The sequence below is a fragment of the Trichophyton verrucosum genome (assembly GCF_000151505.1).
Source record: "Trichophyton verrucosum HKI 0517 chromosome Unknown contig00767_1.f1.exp, whole genome shotgun sequence".
Classification (NCBI taxonomy): Eukaryota; Fungi; Ascomycota; class Eurotiomycetes; order Onygenales; family Arthrodermataceae; genus Trichophyton; species Trichophyton verrucosum.
This window is the reverse complement of record NW_003315256.1, coordinates 47,971-64,730: the sequence shown is the minus strand read 5'-3', so window position 1 is coordinate 64,730 and position 16,760 is coordinate 47,971. Positions and strand designations below refer to the sequence as shown.

The 16,760-nt window shown below is 49.8% G+C and overlaps 5 protein-coding genes across 5 annotated transcripts; 3 read left to right on the top strand and 2 right to left on the bottom strand.

Moving 5' to 3' along the window:
* Positions 1-399: 399 nt before the first annotated feature.
* On the top strand, positions 400-4,881 carry TRV_06667 (uncharacterized protein; the record flags this gene model as incomplete). Its single annotated transcript, XM_003019277.1, has 6 exons — positions 400-1,618; positions 1,748-2,955; positions 3,018-3,143; positions 3,198-3,403; positions 3,475-3,770; positions 3,941-4,881. The coding sequence occupies 6 exons, from the start codon at positions 400-402 to the stop codon at positions 4,879-4,881; spliced, it is 3,996 nt and encodes a 1,331-aa protein (XP_003019323.1).
* Positions 4,882-5,757: 876 nt separating this feature from the next.
* TRV_06666 (uncharacterized protein) lies at positions 5,758-6,957 on the top strand (the record flags this gene model as incomplete). Its single annotated transcript, XM_003019276.1, has 3 exons — positions 5,758-5,779; positions 5,862-6,761; positions 6,839-6,957. 3 exons carry the CDS (start codon positions 5,758-5,760, stop codon positions 6,955-6,957), a joined length of 1,041 nt encoding a protein of 346 aa, XP_003019322.1.
* A 474-nt stretch (positions 6,958-7,431) lies between these two features.
* Positions 7,432-10,656, bottom strand: TRV_06665 (uncharacterized protein; the record flags this gene model as incomplete). The annotated part of the gene is made up of 1 exon (XM_003019275.1): positions 7,432-10,656. One exon carries the CDS (start codon positions 10,654-10,656, stop codon positions 7,432-7,434), a length of 3,225 nt encoding a protein of 1,074 aa, XP_003019321.1.
* Positions 10,657-11,054: 398 nt separating this feature from the next.
* TRV_06664 (uncharacterized protein) lies at positions 11,055-12,450 on the bottom strand (the record flags this gene model as incomplete). Its single annotated transcript, XM_003019274.1, has 2 exons — positions 11,055-11,367; positions 11,435-12,450. The coding sequence occupies 2 exons, from the start codon at positions 12,448-12,450 to the stop codon at positions 11,055-11,057; spliced, it is 1,329 nt and encodes a 442-aa protein (XP_003019320.1).
* A 3,237-nt stretch (positions 12,451-15,687) lies between these two features.
* On the top strand, positions 15,688-16,752 carry TRV_06663 (uncharacterized protein; the record flags this gene model as incomplete). The annotated part of the gene is made up of 1 exon (XM_003019273.1): positions 15,688-16,752. The coding sequence occupies one exon, from the start codon at positions 15,688-15,690 to the stop codon at positions 16,750-16,752; it is 1,065 nt and encodes a 354-aa protein (XP_003019319.1).
* Between the last annotated feature and the right edge of the window lie 8 nt (positions 16,753-16,760).

Here is a 16,760-nt window from a genome sequence, read left to right as displayed (position 1 = left end):
CCGTCACCAAGGTTAGCTCGGTAACTAACGAGTTAGTTGACTGCTAACTGCTAGTTTTCTGGCAGATCTAACAAACAACCGCTCCCGTTTGTCACTCTGGAGGAGCACAACTGCTGCAAAACACGCCAGAGCTGCTTCTCAGGACGCTGGCAGGCTAGCGATATCATACTGCGGGATAAGGTGAGCCTCTGACTTTCTCACTGATAAATATTGCCTTCGAAAGAGTGTCTATCAGCTAACCTGCATGGACTATCAGTTGCCCGTTCCGCCAGACCGACCTTTCTCTCCTCCCCCCTCGCAACGCCCAAGGCGTGGTTAATGTTGAAGATACTATGTTGCTGGAGGCATTGAACTGAAACCTTTCACCGAAGAGCAACATCTCACAGCACTCACCGCACAATGCCTTCCAGAAGAGCATCAAGACCGTATGATGAATCCCAGAACTACAGCCCAATCCAGAGGAGAAACGGGACAATGCATCAGAGTGGCTATCCAGACCAGCCGCAGGCCCAAGATGATTATGATACACCAGTAAACTCTCGAGGCCAACCTTCCCAATCTATGTCATTTGCACACCGAGCCAAAGAGCGTGGGCAAGATGAATTACCGTACGAGTCAGTCTCGCCCAACGGAGCACAGAGCCCCCTTATGAACCCACCTATGAGCCCTATTAGCACATACCAGAAAGCAAACTCGCAATCACCGTCGATACAGCAAAATCCGGCATCACCAGATATAAACTCACCGCCACATTCACAAGCCAGTGTCGAAGCCTCACCTGTGATGCGCCAAAACTCGCAGATGGCCCCGAGACAGAAGAAGACAGCAAAGGAATGGGCACCAGCACGCTCGCCGTTGAAAAAACTTGAGCTCACGCTAAATGATATAAGCAAGGAAGAAAAGCGCGCAAGAGTCGAGGAGGCTGAGATGCTACTGAGAGAAGCTCGGGCAGGTCTCCAAGGCAAGACCATCAGCCGTGATGCAGGCGGTAAACCCCATCTTGCTCCAGAGAGTGCTAGGAATAAGGAGAATGCGTTCAAACCTTCAAATATTGAGGAAGCTGGCTTACTGAGGAGTCTAAGCACCAAGCAAAAGGACAAGATCCGTGAAAGCGCCCAGATGGAACTGAAAAAGCCAGACCCAGACCAGGTCTCCGATGCTCAAGCGGGTGGATTCGAGTATGAGAGAACTCATCCTCCGCCGGGTTATGATTCACCCACTTCTTTGAATCAGCCCGCAAAAATCCCGGATAATCATCATGGCCAGCTTCCAGGAGCTCCACTGCCGAAGGACAACCAAATACAGCAAACACGAGAACTGTTTGAACCGCCCGCTGGAGAAACTTGCTCAGGAGCAATCGATTCAGAAGCTTCTCAGGCTGAAGATACGAAGAATGGCCCGAGCAAGCAGAAGCACGCTTCTGTTTCCTTTGCGGTTCCTCCGCCGACACCCCCGCCAGTATCTGAATGGATGCATGCAGTAGTTGGACGGTTATGTTTGACCGATTTTGACCTCCGGGTACCGGATATGGACAGGGATTGGAGAGGACGGGGGACCAGGGGAACTAGAAATGCCCACAGAGGAGTCGAGAGCGGTTTACCTAGAGTCACACTCAAGAGTATGTTTTCAGGATGCGGGTGATTCCATCTTTTCGTTCTTTTTATGAGTGCTAACTTGTGCGGCCCAGAAAACACGCCATTTAACCCGCCTCTATATCTAAAGTGTGGGCCTCTCCTTCGATTCACAGGCACAACCAAGGAATTAGTAGATCTGCCAAATGGCCCCTGTGAGCGAGAGATTTGGCGAGGATCTATCATGATCGTTACCCAGGACTCTGCATCATTCTATGACACCCCGCCGACATTGAGGATATTCTCTCAACCGAAGGAGCTGATACCACCACCCCCGTCCAGTGATCCAAGCGACCACGATTCACCTCTAGCACCAGAATATGTTGACCCCATAGCCGGCCTAGGAAAAATAGGTAGAAACGGTAACTTGCTTTATGTCAAGCCTGTGGATCATATAGAAGAAGGCCTGGATCTTTGCTATGACGAAACCGAGGAAGGCCTATTTGAACGGTCTCCTAGCCAAATTGACTATGCCGCTAGTCGTCGTGTATCAATCCCACCTGATACCAGGATCCAAGGGATTGACGGAGAAATGGTTGGGAAATACAAGGTGGTCAAGGCTAGCCGGGTATACATAGACCCTGGTAGGGATACCACGTTCTGGCGATTCAACCTAGAAATCGAACTTGGAGACAAGGAGGAACATGTTGCATACCGTATCAATAATGGCTCCGTGGTAGGTTTCTGGGTGCCTGCCAGAGGCCAGGCAATGAACATTTTATACCACACCGGAAATGGATTTGGTATGTCCGTTGATACCGACAAGTACAGTGGCCCCGACCCTATGTGGCGGGATGCTCTGAACGCACACCAGTCGCGTCCATTCCACGTCATGATTGGCGGAGGATCACAAATCAACAATAACGCCATTACTGTGGAAGCTGACCATTTCCGAAAATGGATCGAAATAAAAGGGAAGAACGAAAAGCATGAATATCCCCTGAACCTGGACATTAAGGGAGAACTGGAAGAATTCTACCTTGAGAATTATGCAGCTTGGTTTTCGCAGGGCCTGTTTGGCATGGCATGCTCTCAAATTCCAATGGTTAATATGTGGGATGATAACGACATTATTAGCGGCTACGGCTCGTTTACGGATGAATTGATGAAATCCCCTGTTTTCTCGGGGCTAGGAAATGTTGCATTCAAGTATTACTTGCTCTTCCAGCATCAGACTGCAATTGAGGAGACGGAGGAGCACGAACCAAGCTGGCTTCTTGGATCGGCCGAAGGACCATATATCCGGCAAAAGAGCAGAAATCTGCTCATGAACTTGGGTGAAAGAATAGGTCTTTTGGCAATTGATTGCCGCACTGAACGATCGGTAAGAGAAGATGCCCGTTGTCTCGAATTACCAGCAGTATCAATACTAATTTCATGACACAGAAAATGGATATTATGATTGATGAGAGTTATGACCTTATCTGGGATCGATGTCACCAACAGATTGTGAAGGGAGAAATGAAACATTTACTGGTACTGGTTGGAGTTCCGGTTGCTTTCCCGAGACTTGTAAGGACCACATTAAATTCTCGCCTGGCTGAATAATTCTAACAGTTGAAATAGTCGTTGATTGAGGGAGTTCTCAAAGGCCCTGCAAAGGCTCTTGGGAGGAACGGTGTCTTCCGCAACGCAAGCACTAAGATTGAAAACACTTCAGAGAAGATGGACGATCAGTGGACTTCAAAACAACACAAACTTGAACGGAAATGGTTGATAGAAGATTTGCAAGAACTTGCGGCTGAGAAATCGATGAGAGTGATAATATTAGGGTATGCGTCACTTATCCCTTGTTCGTCATGTTATGAGAAACTGTCTATACTAATTTTTCTTTTCGTTCCAGGGGCGGAGCCAACCTTGCGGCTGTTGGACAGTTCTACTCAGACCCCAGCCTACAGATACCCAAGGACAAGGACTACAGATACATGCCAAATGTAATATCTTCCCCAATAGTGGACGCTCCCCTCTCAGAAATCATGACCGATACCCTCAACAAGCGCAACAAGGTACATACCTTGGACCTCAAAACAGTTGAGGATATGCGAGCAATGTTTTGGCATGATGTTGAAGGACGGCCGCGAAATAACAAACGACTGCTACCCCGAAGAAACTGGTGCTCTATCAGAGAATACACTCCAGGTATGTTGTTATTCGCTGGTCGCTATAGACCCTTATAAAAAGATAAAAGTAAGCACCTCTAGTTACTAACGGGCCGTCGGTAGGATGCACTCCTCCCGCTACACCCCCGCCAGAACCCACTTCCCCGGCTTCTCCGGCATCTTCTGCCGATATGCGTCCCGGAAGGCTAGGGAGAACACTTTCTATGTCTCGCGGTGACAGACCTGCTAATGGCCTTATGCGGCGGCTGTCCCTTAAAGCTCAGCGTCCGCAGATAAGTCATCCCATCCCGAAGGATCAGTTTACCCAGCGTATGAGCTATGATGAGCCACGATTGCGAAGGGACAGTGTAAACCAGTTACCAGAGCAGACATACAGTGACGCCCAGTTACCACAAAACCCGAGCTACGCCGACGCAGACGGCGACAGTTCTTCATTATCAAACAAATTTGTGCGACGCCGCACTGATCTCAGTATTCGAGAGATCAAACAGGCAGCCAAGGGCGGTCCAGACCAGCACCACTTTATTAATATTGAAGGCGGGTTACATATCACGTTCAACTGCGAGGTCAAGCCCCAAGATCCGGCCGGGATTACAACGCCTTACCATGTTCTTATCCCGGCGTTATCGTTTGATGGGGAGTTTGAACCCAGCGTTGAAGTTGAGAAAAAGCAATGGTGGAAACTGGGGCACCGCAAAAATAACAGCAGTGTTGCACAAATCGACGGTGCTGAGCCAGTAGCAGGAGCAGCAAAGGCGGCGAATGACGAGCAGCAGCAGCAGCAGCAGCAGCAACAGCCTCAGCACCTGCAGCAGGTCGAGAACGATGCATACCACAACTACGGCCGTCCCATTACTCGGGAATCTAGGCAAGGATACTATGAGGACGAATATGATGACGATATCAATGTCCGGGGCTCTCCACGCCACGCGCAATATGCGGTCCAAGGTCGGCCGGGCGAGCTATCGTCCCCCAGAATGCTTCCCCAGCCGCCGCCACAGCAGACTCAGGGCAAACAACATCATTATTTCAATGCTGCTGCCATGAACCCGGCTAATGGCGGTGAGCATGGATACGAGGGGATAGAAGCATACCGTCCAAGGAAGAAAAAATGGCTGGGTATTCTTTGAAATCCAGCGAGATCATCTGCCGTTCTAGACAACAAGACAAGATCGCAGCCACTTACTCAGCAGTGGATCTCGCCCGCCGGGTAGTCAGGTTAGCAAAGATAAGGAATCATGGGGAGGAAACGAGGGGCAGGAGTCTGTCTATGTATCTGTAGCATGTTTCATCCATGTTTTAGTTTTTCTGGATCTGTCATTAGAGGCGTTCATCGAATTTATGCATCTCTCCAGCCATACAGAATACTCACAGCAATTTTGGCAGGCCCCGATTGGCACCTCGCCTCGGCCCGCCGCAGTCTTTCTCGCACTCCCGAGGCCCCTATTGGCCTGTAGCCTGCCAATCACATTGCCATCGCCGTCGCTCCCTCCCTCGCTGGTCTCAGATAATCATGTTTCCCCCTATCGCCCCCTACTCGCCCCATCTGCAAGGGGCTGAAACCCATATCACGTGACCTGCGAGAATATCCGGCGTTTCTTTTTCGCTTGATTGGTAATTTCGAACGTTCGAATTTCTAAGACCGCGAGCTCCAGCAGACTCAAGACCGTCAACAACAGCATCGATTGCGCTCGCCGGCCGCTGGTTACGGAAGCGCAAATGTCAGCCTGCCCGGCTAGCGTCTGCCCCGGTCTTCTTCGCCAGCGTCCAGATTGCCTCTCGCCGTCTCCACCGCGCAAACCCTGCGGCCACCGCTTCGTCTTCTCGCTGCTCGCAGAGCCTTTAAAAGCACCACCGCCACCCTGTTTCCCTCATTCTTTCGCAGATTCCCCTTCACTTCAGTCCAATCTAGCGTTGGACTCTCTTTGGCCGCCGTAACCTCCGTCCAGCAGCGAACATCCGCCTCCCACCCTTCCTCCGCGTTTAAAACTCCAATATCAAGCAGAATGGCTCACTCCAAGGTCGTCAGTAAGTGGGCTCGGAGACAACCCCCCGCCTCTTCCCAGCTTATAGAAATTTAATCGGGATGGGACTAATGAACGAACAACAGTCATCGGCTCCGGCCCTGCCGCCCACACCGCCGCCATCTACCTCTCCAGAGCTGAGTTGAAGCCGGTTATGTACGAGGGTATGCTTGCTGGTGGCACCGCTGCCGGCGGTCAGCTCACCACCACCACCGAGGTCGAGAACTTCCCGGGTTTCCCCGAGGGCATCACCGGCCCAGAGCTCATGGACAACATGCGCAAGCAGTCTGCCCGATTCGGCACTGAGATTATCACCGAGACCATCTCCAGAGTTGACCTCTCGTCTCGCCCATTCAAGATCTGGAAGGAGTACGCTGACGGCCCTGATGCCCCTCCTACCCGCACTGCCGATGCCATCATCATGGCTACCGGTGCCAACGCTAAGCGTCTGAACCTGGCCGGTGAGGAGAAGTACTGGCAAAACGGTGTCAGTGCCTGTGCTGTCTGCGATGGTGCCGTCCCAATCTTCCGTAACAAGCCACTCTTCGTCATTGGTGGTGGTGACTCTGCCGCCGAGGAGGCCATGTTCTTGACCAAGTACGGCAGCAGCGTCACCGTCCTCGTCCGCAAGGATCATCTCAGAGCCTCCAAGACCATGGCTACTCGTCTCCTCAACCACGCTAAGGTCGAGGTCAAGTTTAACACTGTTGCCACCGAGATTACCGGTGAAGCCGCTGATGGCGGTCTGATGACCCACTTGAAGATCAAGAACGTCGTTACTGGCGCCGAGGAGGTTGTTCCTGCTAACGGCCTCTTCTACGCTGTCGGCCACGAGCCCGCCACCAAGATCGTCAAGGACCAGGTTGAGTGTGATTCTGAGGGATACATTGCTACCAAGCCCGGAACCAGCTTCACCAGCGTACCCGGTGTCTTTGCTGCCGGTGACGTCCAGGACAAGCGATACCGACAGGCCATTACCAGTGCAGGTACGCATTCTCACTTGTTCAGCAACTAATTTTTATCATTATAAAAGAGAACCATTGCTAACATGTAATCTTTTTAGGTTCTGGTTGTATTGCCGCTCTTGAGGCTGAGAAGTACATCTCCGAACTCGAGAGTGAAGCAGAGCCTGCTGCTGCCCATGAAGCTGCTATCAAAGAAGATACCAACCCCCAGCTTTAAATGTGCTTTTCTGCGTTGAAGCGCTCATGACATGATTGCATTGATACATTTCCTTTAGATTTCACACTTATGTAGATATCCCTGCTCTTTATAGACAGATGCTTGTGTTATTCAAAATTTTGCATTTTCCATCCCACCAATGAGCCTTTTGCATCGGTAAAAAATACCTGGACTCTTCAATACAGCACGTAGTATCTGTGTTACTGTCCATCCTCCCAACGAATTCATAATTATATCAATGGTAATGCTCCGTATTATTTGATTAATACTTGGAGAATAAATAAACAGATAATGTACACTTGGTCAAAGAAATCAAACGCTCCGCCGCCCAGTTTCCATCCGTGCATGTTCCCCCATGTCCAGGCTCGTAACTCCTATATGTTTTCCCCACGGTATAAAAACTCCCATAATGCTGACTAGCTGAAAAGGCCGGAAATGTATGTACAGCAAGAGAAGGAATGCTGCATCTATTCATCACAACCTCCTCGCCTTCTGCCTGCCATCCTGTATGCCATTAGCAGGGAAGTTATCCCGCATATTTTGTGCAAAAATCTCAAACGGATTCTCAGCACACCATTTATCCTTGATCTCATATGTTCGTCGTTCCCATTCGACTATCCTATCTTTCCACTTTGCAAAGTCCTCTTCATTCGTTTTTCGATGTACCTCCATCTGATCTAGATAGGGCTTCTTGATCTCATCGCTTGCATCACGCCACATTTGGCCAAGCGCTTGTCGGATTTCATCCCGGGGAGCCTTTGCGTTTTCTTTTCCTGTAGCTTTGATCTTGGCATTGTCGCATTCGGTCTTGCAAATATACCAGTAGTCTTTCTGGTATAGGAGGAAAGGGTTCAGCGCAAGTTTGCGAGGCCGAGGTTCTGCAGGGCCTAACTCAGAAATTATAGCTGCCCACATAGCTTCATCGTATGCTTTTCGTAATACATCTTCAGATGCATGTGCAAGAGGCGCAGAGGGTGATTCGTCGGATGGTCCGTTAGGATCAGACACGATCTTTCGTTTCTTCTGCGGAGAAGCAGAGGTTGGTGTCGTTGGCATGGATGCATTATTTGAAGCTCTGTTCTTTGCTGGTACAAGCGGGGATGGAATGTCAATCGGGCCAAGGAACGAGTCAATAACTTCGCTGGCTGCCCGAAGGCCGGAGAGATACGCCCCATGGACAGTTGCTGGGTGAGTTCCACAAGTAGCTTCACCGGCGAAGTATAGATTACCAATTGACTTGGCCATTGCATCGTAGTCGCCGGGTAATGCCTCAGCCGCTACATATGAGTAGCTTCCTTGCGCAAACCTGTCCTGCCCCCATCTCGTGACGATAGTCTCGAGGGGGTCGGGAACCGTCTTGTCTTTGAAGATATTCCTCAACTGTGAGGTGACACCCTTTATGATTTCCTGATCGGATAGATTTTCAGCCTCGTGGGCTGATTCTCCTGCCATAAGGGCAATGAGCATGGGCAATCCACAAGTCGCCATGCAGTTCCAGAAAAGATAGAATTGCCCCCGATTAGCACGGTAGTCATCTTGAGACATGCTGTTTTCAACCGTTGGCTCCCTTAGCAGGCCAAACATGTCTCTTTGCATATCCCAGAAAGGCTCTTTAAAGACAAGAATACCTTTGTTTAGCAAGCCGAAACCAAGGCGTTTAATCGCATTGGTTTTCCATTCTGGAAGTGGCGGGTTGAAAGCCACGGACGACCTCTTCAATACACCAAGAGGAGCCGTAAATACCACCCTGTCAGCATAAATAGATTCTCCATCTTCACACTCAACTCGAGTTTTCTCGTTCGATGTCGAATCAGCGTTGTACCATATTTTGGACACAATCTTTTTCGTACGAACATCTAGCTTTGACGGGAGAGACCATAGTCCTCGTGGTAACTGTTGGTACCCACCGACAACCTGGGCATGTTCTCCTTCAAACTCATTCCCCATGTCTTGATCCCAGCCGGAGAGACTGAGCTTCCCAACACTGGCAGCATTGGCGTATTCGAGATTAGCAAAATGCCAGTTGAGTAACCTCATATCTTGGGGAGTAAGGTCGAGAAGCCTCTGGTACTGGTTGATTGCGTCATCCATCACTGCGCCTAAATTCTGTGTGCTGGATGCATTGGCAATTTCATCGAGAGATAAAGAATCAGCAGGGGAAACATCGTGGCGTAACTTCCAGCCCATAGCTTGACAGGTCGTAGCGGCAGAATGCTCTTTTGTAGGCTGAAGCTCGGAAAGAGCTGGTCCAGCTGCTGGTTTGATATCGGTCGTCTTGTGCCCAACACCTCGTCGTAGTCTTGCGGCTGGTAACAGTGTCCCCGTGATCCCGGAAGCTGCTGCATCCTCATACTCTCTTATTGTTACCCCATCATCAGCAGATGTGTCTCTACCAGAGTCAATTAGCTCTCTATCTCCTTCGGCTGTAGGTGTGACGACCGATTTATGACGATATGTCCCTGATCTATCCAATATATCATTATACAGCTTTTCGGTCATTGAATCTCTCATTTCATCGACTGGGAGCCCATTTGTGTCATAGATTGTTGAAATATCACGGAGCAGATGGTAGCGCAGCGCAAGCTGGGCGCGTATGATTGGATCTAACGGGTTACCATGGTCAAACCCAACGATAATATGTGCTCCCATTTCTGCGGTAGGGCGAAGTCCCTGGGGCAATTCATTCGCCTCTAAGCTCTGTAGAGGATGAGAGTATATTCTGCCGCCTATTCGTTTCCGGCCTTCAAGTAGGATTATCTTGGGAGCTACCGAGTCGCCATAGTAATGTTGAAAAAGCCCCTGTAGCTGCCTGGCGCACCCCAACCCAGCCATACCGGCTCCTACTATCACAATTGTAGGACCGTCTTTCCGGCGCCCACGTTTCTGAACAGATGGGCATTTAGGTATATCGATACATCCGAAATTTATATACCCGTTTCGGACAAGCCAGTTATACGCAACTGACGCGAGAGGCATCCATCGAGAATCCTTTGCACATCCTAGCGCCTCGTCTTCGGTGACGCTGAGCATCGGGTTGCGTGACCATAGACGTAATATACCGTTCCGAATATTGAGGTATGCGGTGACATGTAGATGGCACAAGTGGTCCTGCAGCAGCTCCTGCTCGCCCTTGTGAAGAGAATATGGATTTAACCTAGAGATATACGCCGACTCCACACATTGCTGCCCATACACGGCTGATGGGATGCGTGTAGGTATGGAAGACCTCGGCTTGACCCTGTGTAATAGAGCAGCATAGTCCGTCGCCTCCCTCTCAAGGGGTGATGAAGAGGCTAGCGCAGCTTGTTTTAACTGCGCATCTGGTGCTGGAGAACAAGCAGAAGGTAATTGCGATGATACTGATGTTGAGGGTGTCGATCCACTGGGAGGCGCATCATGGCCGTCTCCTTCACCTCCCCCGAGCCCGGTTTCCTTCGATAGCTCACTGAGGCCGGTAGAACTAGATAATGATGGAGGAATCGAAGATGACAGCGACGAAGTCTTGCTGTCTGATGCATTCGAGTCCTGGCTCCCTTCTTTTCCCCTTGGTGCGATATCTGCGCCGGCTGCCATGTCCTCCCCTGATGCGAGTGGCAATGCGGCCACGGATGCTGTTTCCATGCTCTCTGCAGGTTCAGCCGGCACATCCTTATCCTGCCCATCTGCATCAGTATCCTGAACATGCAGAGCGTCGTCCATGGTGCGGTGCCAGGGGCATAGAGCGGCTTTGGTGTTGCGATGTAGCGGTTCGTGGATTTGCGGCGAGAAAAAAGGTCGACGTCGTCCATGGTGGAGAAACCTTAATTCTAACCTCTTTATCAATGTCACTTTTTCTATGCGATCATGAAGACATCAACGGCGCCGTGAAGACAGACATCGACAGAATGGCACCGATGGGATCAGTGACCCTGGTGGAGGTTGATTTACATGCAAAGATTTATTACCCCCAATCCACCCGGCTATAAGTTAAGTATCCAACTCTACCTAGTAACTCCTGTCGAATCTATACACCAGTAGCCAAACCACCATAGAAATATTCAAGGCATATACAAGTTAACGATATCATTTCATGAGAAGCAACAAGAGGCCATCGGTTTCTATCTCGGGTCCACATGGCGGTGCAGCTTATACGTCTCGTCTTTATCATCCCCGTCTCCATCAGCAAAGATATCCGACTCGTTGTCCGTAAAGTCGTGATAACTTGGATCGAGTGCAACATTATCATCATCAATGTCGATGGCTACAGCATCGTCGAAACCAACTGCCTCTTCTTCATCTCTTGCGAGGGAGCTAGAATTTGGATCATCGGCAAACCCACCTGGCGAAGCAGTCGTTGGTCGATTATTGGGGGTTGGACCACGGAGGTTGGCGCGCTCCTCAGCCTCAAGCTGTTTAGCACGGGCAAGAGTGCTAATAACCGCGGAATTATTAGCAATAGTTGGATTTGCTGAAGAGAACAAAAATATGAAACACATACCGTTTGTAGATGTACCAGCCTGTGAAGACACCGGCTGCAACGCTCACAAGAATACTAATAATGTTGACTGCCTTGGAGCCGGCACTCATTTCTCCCCCATCCTCGGACAATATTCTGAGCCTGCTTCCGATAAAGGTCGGGACAAGAAACTTTGGTGAGATGATGGCCGTTGCAAGGCCGTACATGAGCGGACTCACGGTTGGGAAAGTCGAGACTGCACCGTTGCATAGTGAGTACGGCAAGGGACATAAACGAATCATGCATAATAGCTTTAAGCCATCATACTTAAGGGTCAACGACAAAGCAGCGAATCGTTTGTCATGCTTCATAAGTCTTTGTACAAACTTGGACAAGACGGTACGCGAGACATAAAACGAGCATGTTGACCCAATAACGGTGGCAGATGCATATATCGCCCATCTATTAAGTAATAACAATAACAGTGTTAGATCAACGAACTGTCCTCGGAAAATAGCAGTAAAACGAGCATATACGTACCCCTTCCATACACCGAATATGAAGCCGGACACTGTTCCAACCGTCGACCACCCCACCATTGGAGGAAAGGACATCAAGAATGTACAAAGCCACAATATAAAGTAGGCCAGGGGTGCATTCTCCCAATCTTTCGCAACAGGGCCCAACCATGCGAATATCTGACCCGTAACGGCCATGAATCCTAACCCAAGGGCAATCACACCAAGGCCAGCAAATACAGTCCCTATCTTCTGTAGTATGGTCATCTTTCCAAATGTTTCCGATACCCGCTGGTATGATCGTCCAATCCGGTCGATCGCCCTATCACGGAAGCCTGTTGGATCTGACGTAGCGGAAGGCATGCCAAATAGAGAGCTCCGTCTCCTGTCTCTGCCTAAACCGGTATGCGGTCGACTCCACGGCGGGTGAACCGAACCCAACGAGGGAGAAGGCGAAGGCGAAGGAGAAGGAGAAGACCGTTCGCCTGCCATGAGGGGCGCCGTGAGGGTCTCCGGCGTCGAGTTATGTGCTGCAGCCATGTTTCTGGGAATTGAGCCGGCTGCTTCGGGAGAGCGAGCGAGGCAGGAGATCCGGTAGGGAGGAGAAGGAGATAAATAATCTCGCTTCAGCGCATCATTCCCAGCGTGACGCGTACTTCTATATCTCCAGTTCGTCGCAGGAGTCGCCAGCGTTCAGGTCTTTTGTCTATTCGTATTACGAATTCAAGATTCAGCTTCGGGACTTTTGTCGCTGCCTGGTCCGGTTGTTAGGGAGGCGGTTGGTATGTAGTCATATAACGAGTCAGAGCGAAGATGCCAACTCCGACACAACGAATGGAATAGTCCGCAGCCTTTGCTCTCTGTATCGCGCCCACTCACACACTGATGGCTTCGTGGTGTTTTCTTTTCTGCTCTTTTCCTGGTTTCAAGCGCCCAAACGATCGCCAGCCAAAGGCCCTGCGAGGCTTGGAGATCCTTCGGGCGCTCGAGGCTTCGCGCTTGATCGGTCTTGGCGCGCTATAAATAAAATTAAGCTTGAATAACACTCGAGAAGAGACTCTGACCATGTCGACGACGTCGATGTTGATGTCAATTGTTGATGTCGATGTTGCTGATTCAGACCCGAAGACGGCTGGAATTAAGATGGCCGGCAGAAGGATAACTACTGGGCAATTTCGTCCAGGTGCCCTCCGGCATAGTGGGTGATCTCATCCTGGCAATGGGCACTGGCACTGGCACTGGCACATCGGCGGATCCCTATTATAACACAGCAGCAGGCATTGAAGCCACTCAGGAAAGCCCATTTCGTTGTTTTATACTGACAATGAATTTGCTGTAGGAGGACTGCTGCGTCTTATAAACATGGATAATTTTTATTTTTATTTTATTTTTTGGACCGCAGCATGATGGAATCAATCGACGGCTGAAGCCCCATCAGGCGACATGCTCCGGGTCTCTCTGACGATAACATCACTCAAAACATATTCATAATACGCCTTCATCGTAAGGTTGTATGCTTTCTGTATACTAGGTCGAGTGATAATCCTATGAAGGGCCAAACCTCCTGACCCTGGGTAAATAACACAGGAGGTTAAGATGCAGTGAAAACAGCCCAAGTCGTCCCGAGACCCTACTTAGCCCGAGGAACAATACACGATATCATTTTGAAAATGAAGATAGTACCCATATAACTGGCGTACACTCGGTGTTAGAAATTATGGAAAATTTGCACCACCATTTATCGACCAGGAAGCACAGATTAGCTGAACCGTGCCAGCCAGAGTTTACAGGCTGATTGGCCATGTGAGATGGGAAATCTTGTACCTCTCGCTTCGCGGATTTGCTTAAGTATACAGCTGCATCCCTTCCGATATTCCCGGCAGCGGCAGATTGACACTGCACGCATGAATGGCTCACATTCGGGGAGTTCGGGATCCAACCTAAGCCTAACGCATTGCCCTTGGTTTGGTTTATGCAATCGACATATAAAGTCGCTAACTACGCGGATGATCGCCGGCGCAGGCCACACTTGGGCATACCCTCATTTGAAAGACTCGCAGATAACCACAGTCTTGTTGTTTACTTTCCCACGGCAACACCAGACTCATCAACCATGATGCGACGTGAGCTAAGAGCCATTGGGTGCATGCAGGCCGAGCAAACCCTCCGAGTACTTCCATCTCTTCGCTTCCAGGGACTGTGAAGGTGATGTGACTTCAGCTGACGGTCCAAGGTCCCACAGCAGCTGATATATCCTGTGTTTTGATTCTGGGCGGTATTGTGATGCTGTGACTCCTTTAGAGAGGGTGCAAGTACAAATAGTTACATCAAAGGAGGGGTTGAAAGAGTATAATTGAGTTCAGCCCTGGCTTATAAGGAGACTGTATGCTCGGTACCCCCTGTAATAATGGATGAGTTACGATGATATTATGCTTTCCAGGTCCTGGGAAATATATGCACTACTTTCAATTAGACTCGGCCTTCGAGTCCAGGGAATCAAATTACCTTTTACTTTATGTCATTCTCACTCTAAATAACATGCTCCCATCCATCCATTCTCCAGCCTGTAGCCAGGGACGGGGGTGGAAAGGCATCTCTGATTTGATGTGTTTCGCTAAAGAGTTGAATAATCACATTCAGTTGGCCGTTATTCAAATAGCGGGGAAATAAAAAGAACGGGTGAACGGGGTACTTCCACGGTACGACCAGCTTATCGTTGGCATTTGGTAATATGTGAGCGTAGCAGCTGCAGCTTGGGCGAACATGGTGTCTGTAGATCATGGCATGGTGGCCATCACCCCTTTCTTTGTTACCAATAACCCAGCGGGTAAGGGCTACCCGAAGTTGAACATGTTTTACTCGTACTTAGTGCTGAGTGTCTTGGTGTCAGGCTGGAGCTCAAGCTGGGTTTCTTGTTGTTATACCAGTTTTATAACCGCAGGGTAAAATAGTTATTTGAGGTAGTGGTAAGATTGTGGGTCACATAACTTGTTAGAATTCCCCGCGGAAACCTGCCTTCATTTTGGAAATACTGCTCCAATTGAAAACATATACTTTTCTAAAGAACACCTAGTGAGCAATTTACTCACTAGAAAATAGCCTCTCCATGCAGCAGGGTGGCATGAGTTTTGTGATACCCGGAGAAGATAGATTTGCCGACAGGAGACAGGAGGGCCTAGGCGGATTTCAAAAATCTAGATGATGACAATATCATATGGACTTGTAATGCATATATACCCTCACATTGCGCTATATATGCATCGGCTATACCGTTCAGTTTGACTTCAGGCACGTTGCGCCAGCAGCAATCACTCGTTTAGGGGATAATAAGCGATAAATCCCAAGCCAGATAGGAATGAACTGCAAGAAGACGGCTAGAGACATGAACCTATCGTCTTAGACCCCGGATCCAAAGGCTCCTCAGGCATCTGTCGGGCAGCACAGGGAGTATCCCTGGCGTAGTCTCACCTTGGGAAAGATGGCTGAAAAGTTGAAAAGTAACCCTGAGATTACCAACCTGGCCAGTCCTCCTTGTAACGAGGGAGCACAGCGGGGCTTAAATACTGCAATCGCTGCCCGCAACTGAGGTTATCCCTTTCCTAGGCTTCAAGCTCCTGAGGGGAGACTGCATTACCTTTATACACCTGCCAGCAAGTTCATCCCCTACCCTAATACTACCTTAATGAGCTAGTGTCCTTGGAGTGAGCTCTGACATTATCTTAGATAACTACCAACTATCCAGAAAGGGTATACGAGTCATAGCAAAGAGCCATCAAGATGCGTCTTGGAAAGGCTGCGGAGAACGCTCTCCCACTACTGAACCAGATTGCTGCTTCAGCCATCTCTTGGTCGTCAGGAAGAATTGATGTCTTCGGCCTTGGGACGAACAATGGTTTATATCATAAATGGTGGAACGGCGCCTGGGGTCCATCTACCACTGGATGGGAATATTTAGGCGGTGTTTTCTCTGCCGAGCCAACTTCCGTCTCCTGGGGTGAGAATAGAACTGACATATTCGGACTCGGAACCGATAACCAAATGTACCATAAATACTGGGACGGACAAGCCTGGGGCCCTTCACAGACTGGATATGAAGCCCTTGGTGGAGTATTCAGCAGTGAGCCAACTGCCATTTCATGGGGAGAAAACCGCCTTGACATCTTTGGACTTGGAACAGACAATGCTTGCTATCATAAATCGTGGAACGGACGAGCCTGGGGGCCTTCTCAGACCGGTTGGGAAAACCTCGGGGGTGTGTTCGTCAGCAAGCCTGCGGCTGTCTCTTGGGGAGCTAACCGAATTGACCTATTTGGAATCGGAACTGACAACCAAATGTATCACAAATGGTGGGATGGATCCAGATGGGGTCCTTCAGCTTCTGGCTGGGAGGCACTTGGCGGAGTATTCAACAGCTATCCTGTTGTGGTCTCTTGGTCTGAGAACCGTCTCGACATATTCGGTATCGGAACAAACAACGGACTTTTCCATAAGTGGTGGGACGGACAAGCCTGGGGCCCATCTCAGCTAGGATGGGAGGATCTTGGAGGTGTTTTGAGTAGCCCTCCATCTGCCGTTGCTTGGGGTGCAAACCGTCTAGATATTTTCGGCACAGGGACTGATAATCAGATGTATCACAAATGGTGGGATGGCTCACGATGGGGTGGATGGGAAGCCCTTGGCGGTGTTTTCAGCAGTGGCCCATCAACCTGCTCCTGGGCAAGTGGCCGTTTGGATATCTTCGGGCTTGGGACCAACAATGCAATGTACCACAAATCCTGGAGTGGGCGATGGGGGCCATCACAAACAGGCTGGGAGAACCTTGGAGGCGTTTTCAACCATTAGTGACGTCG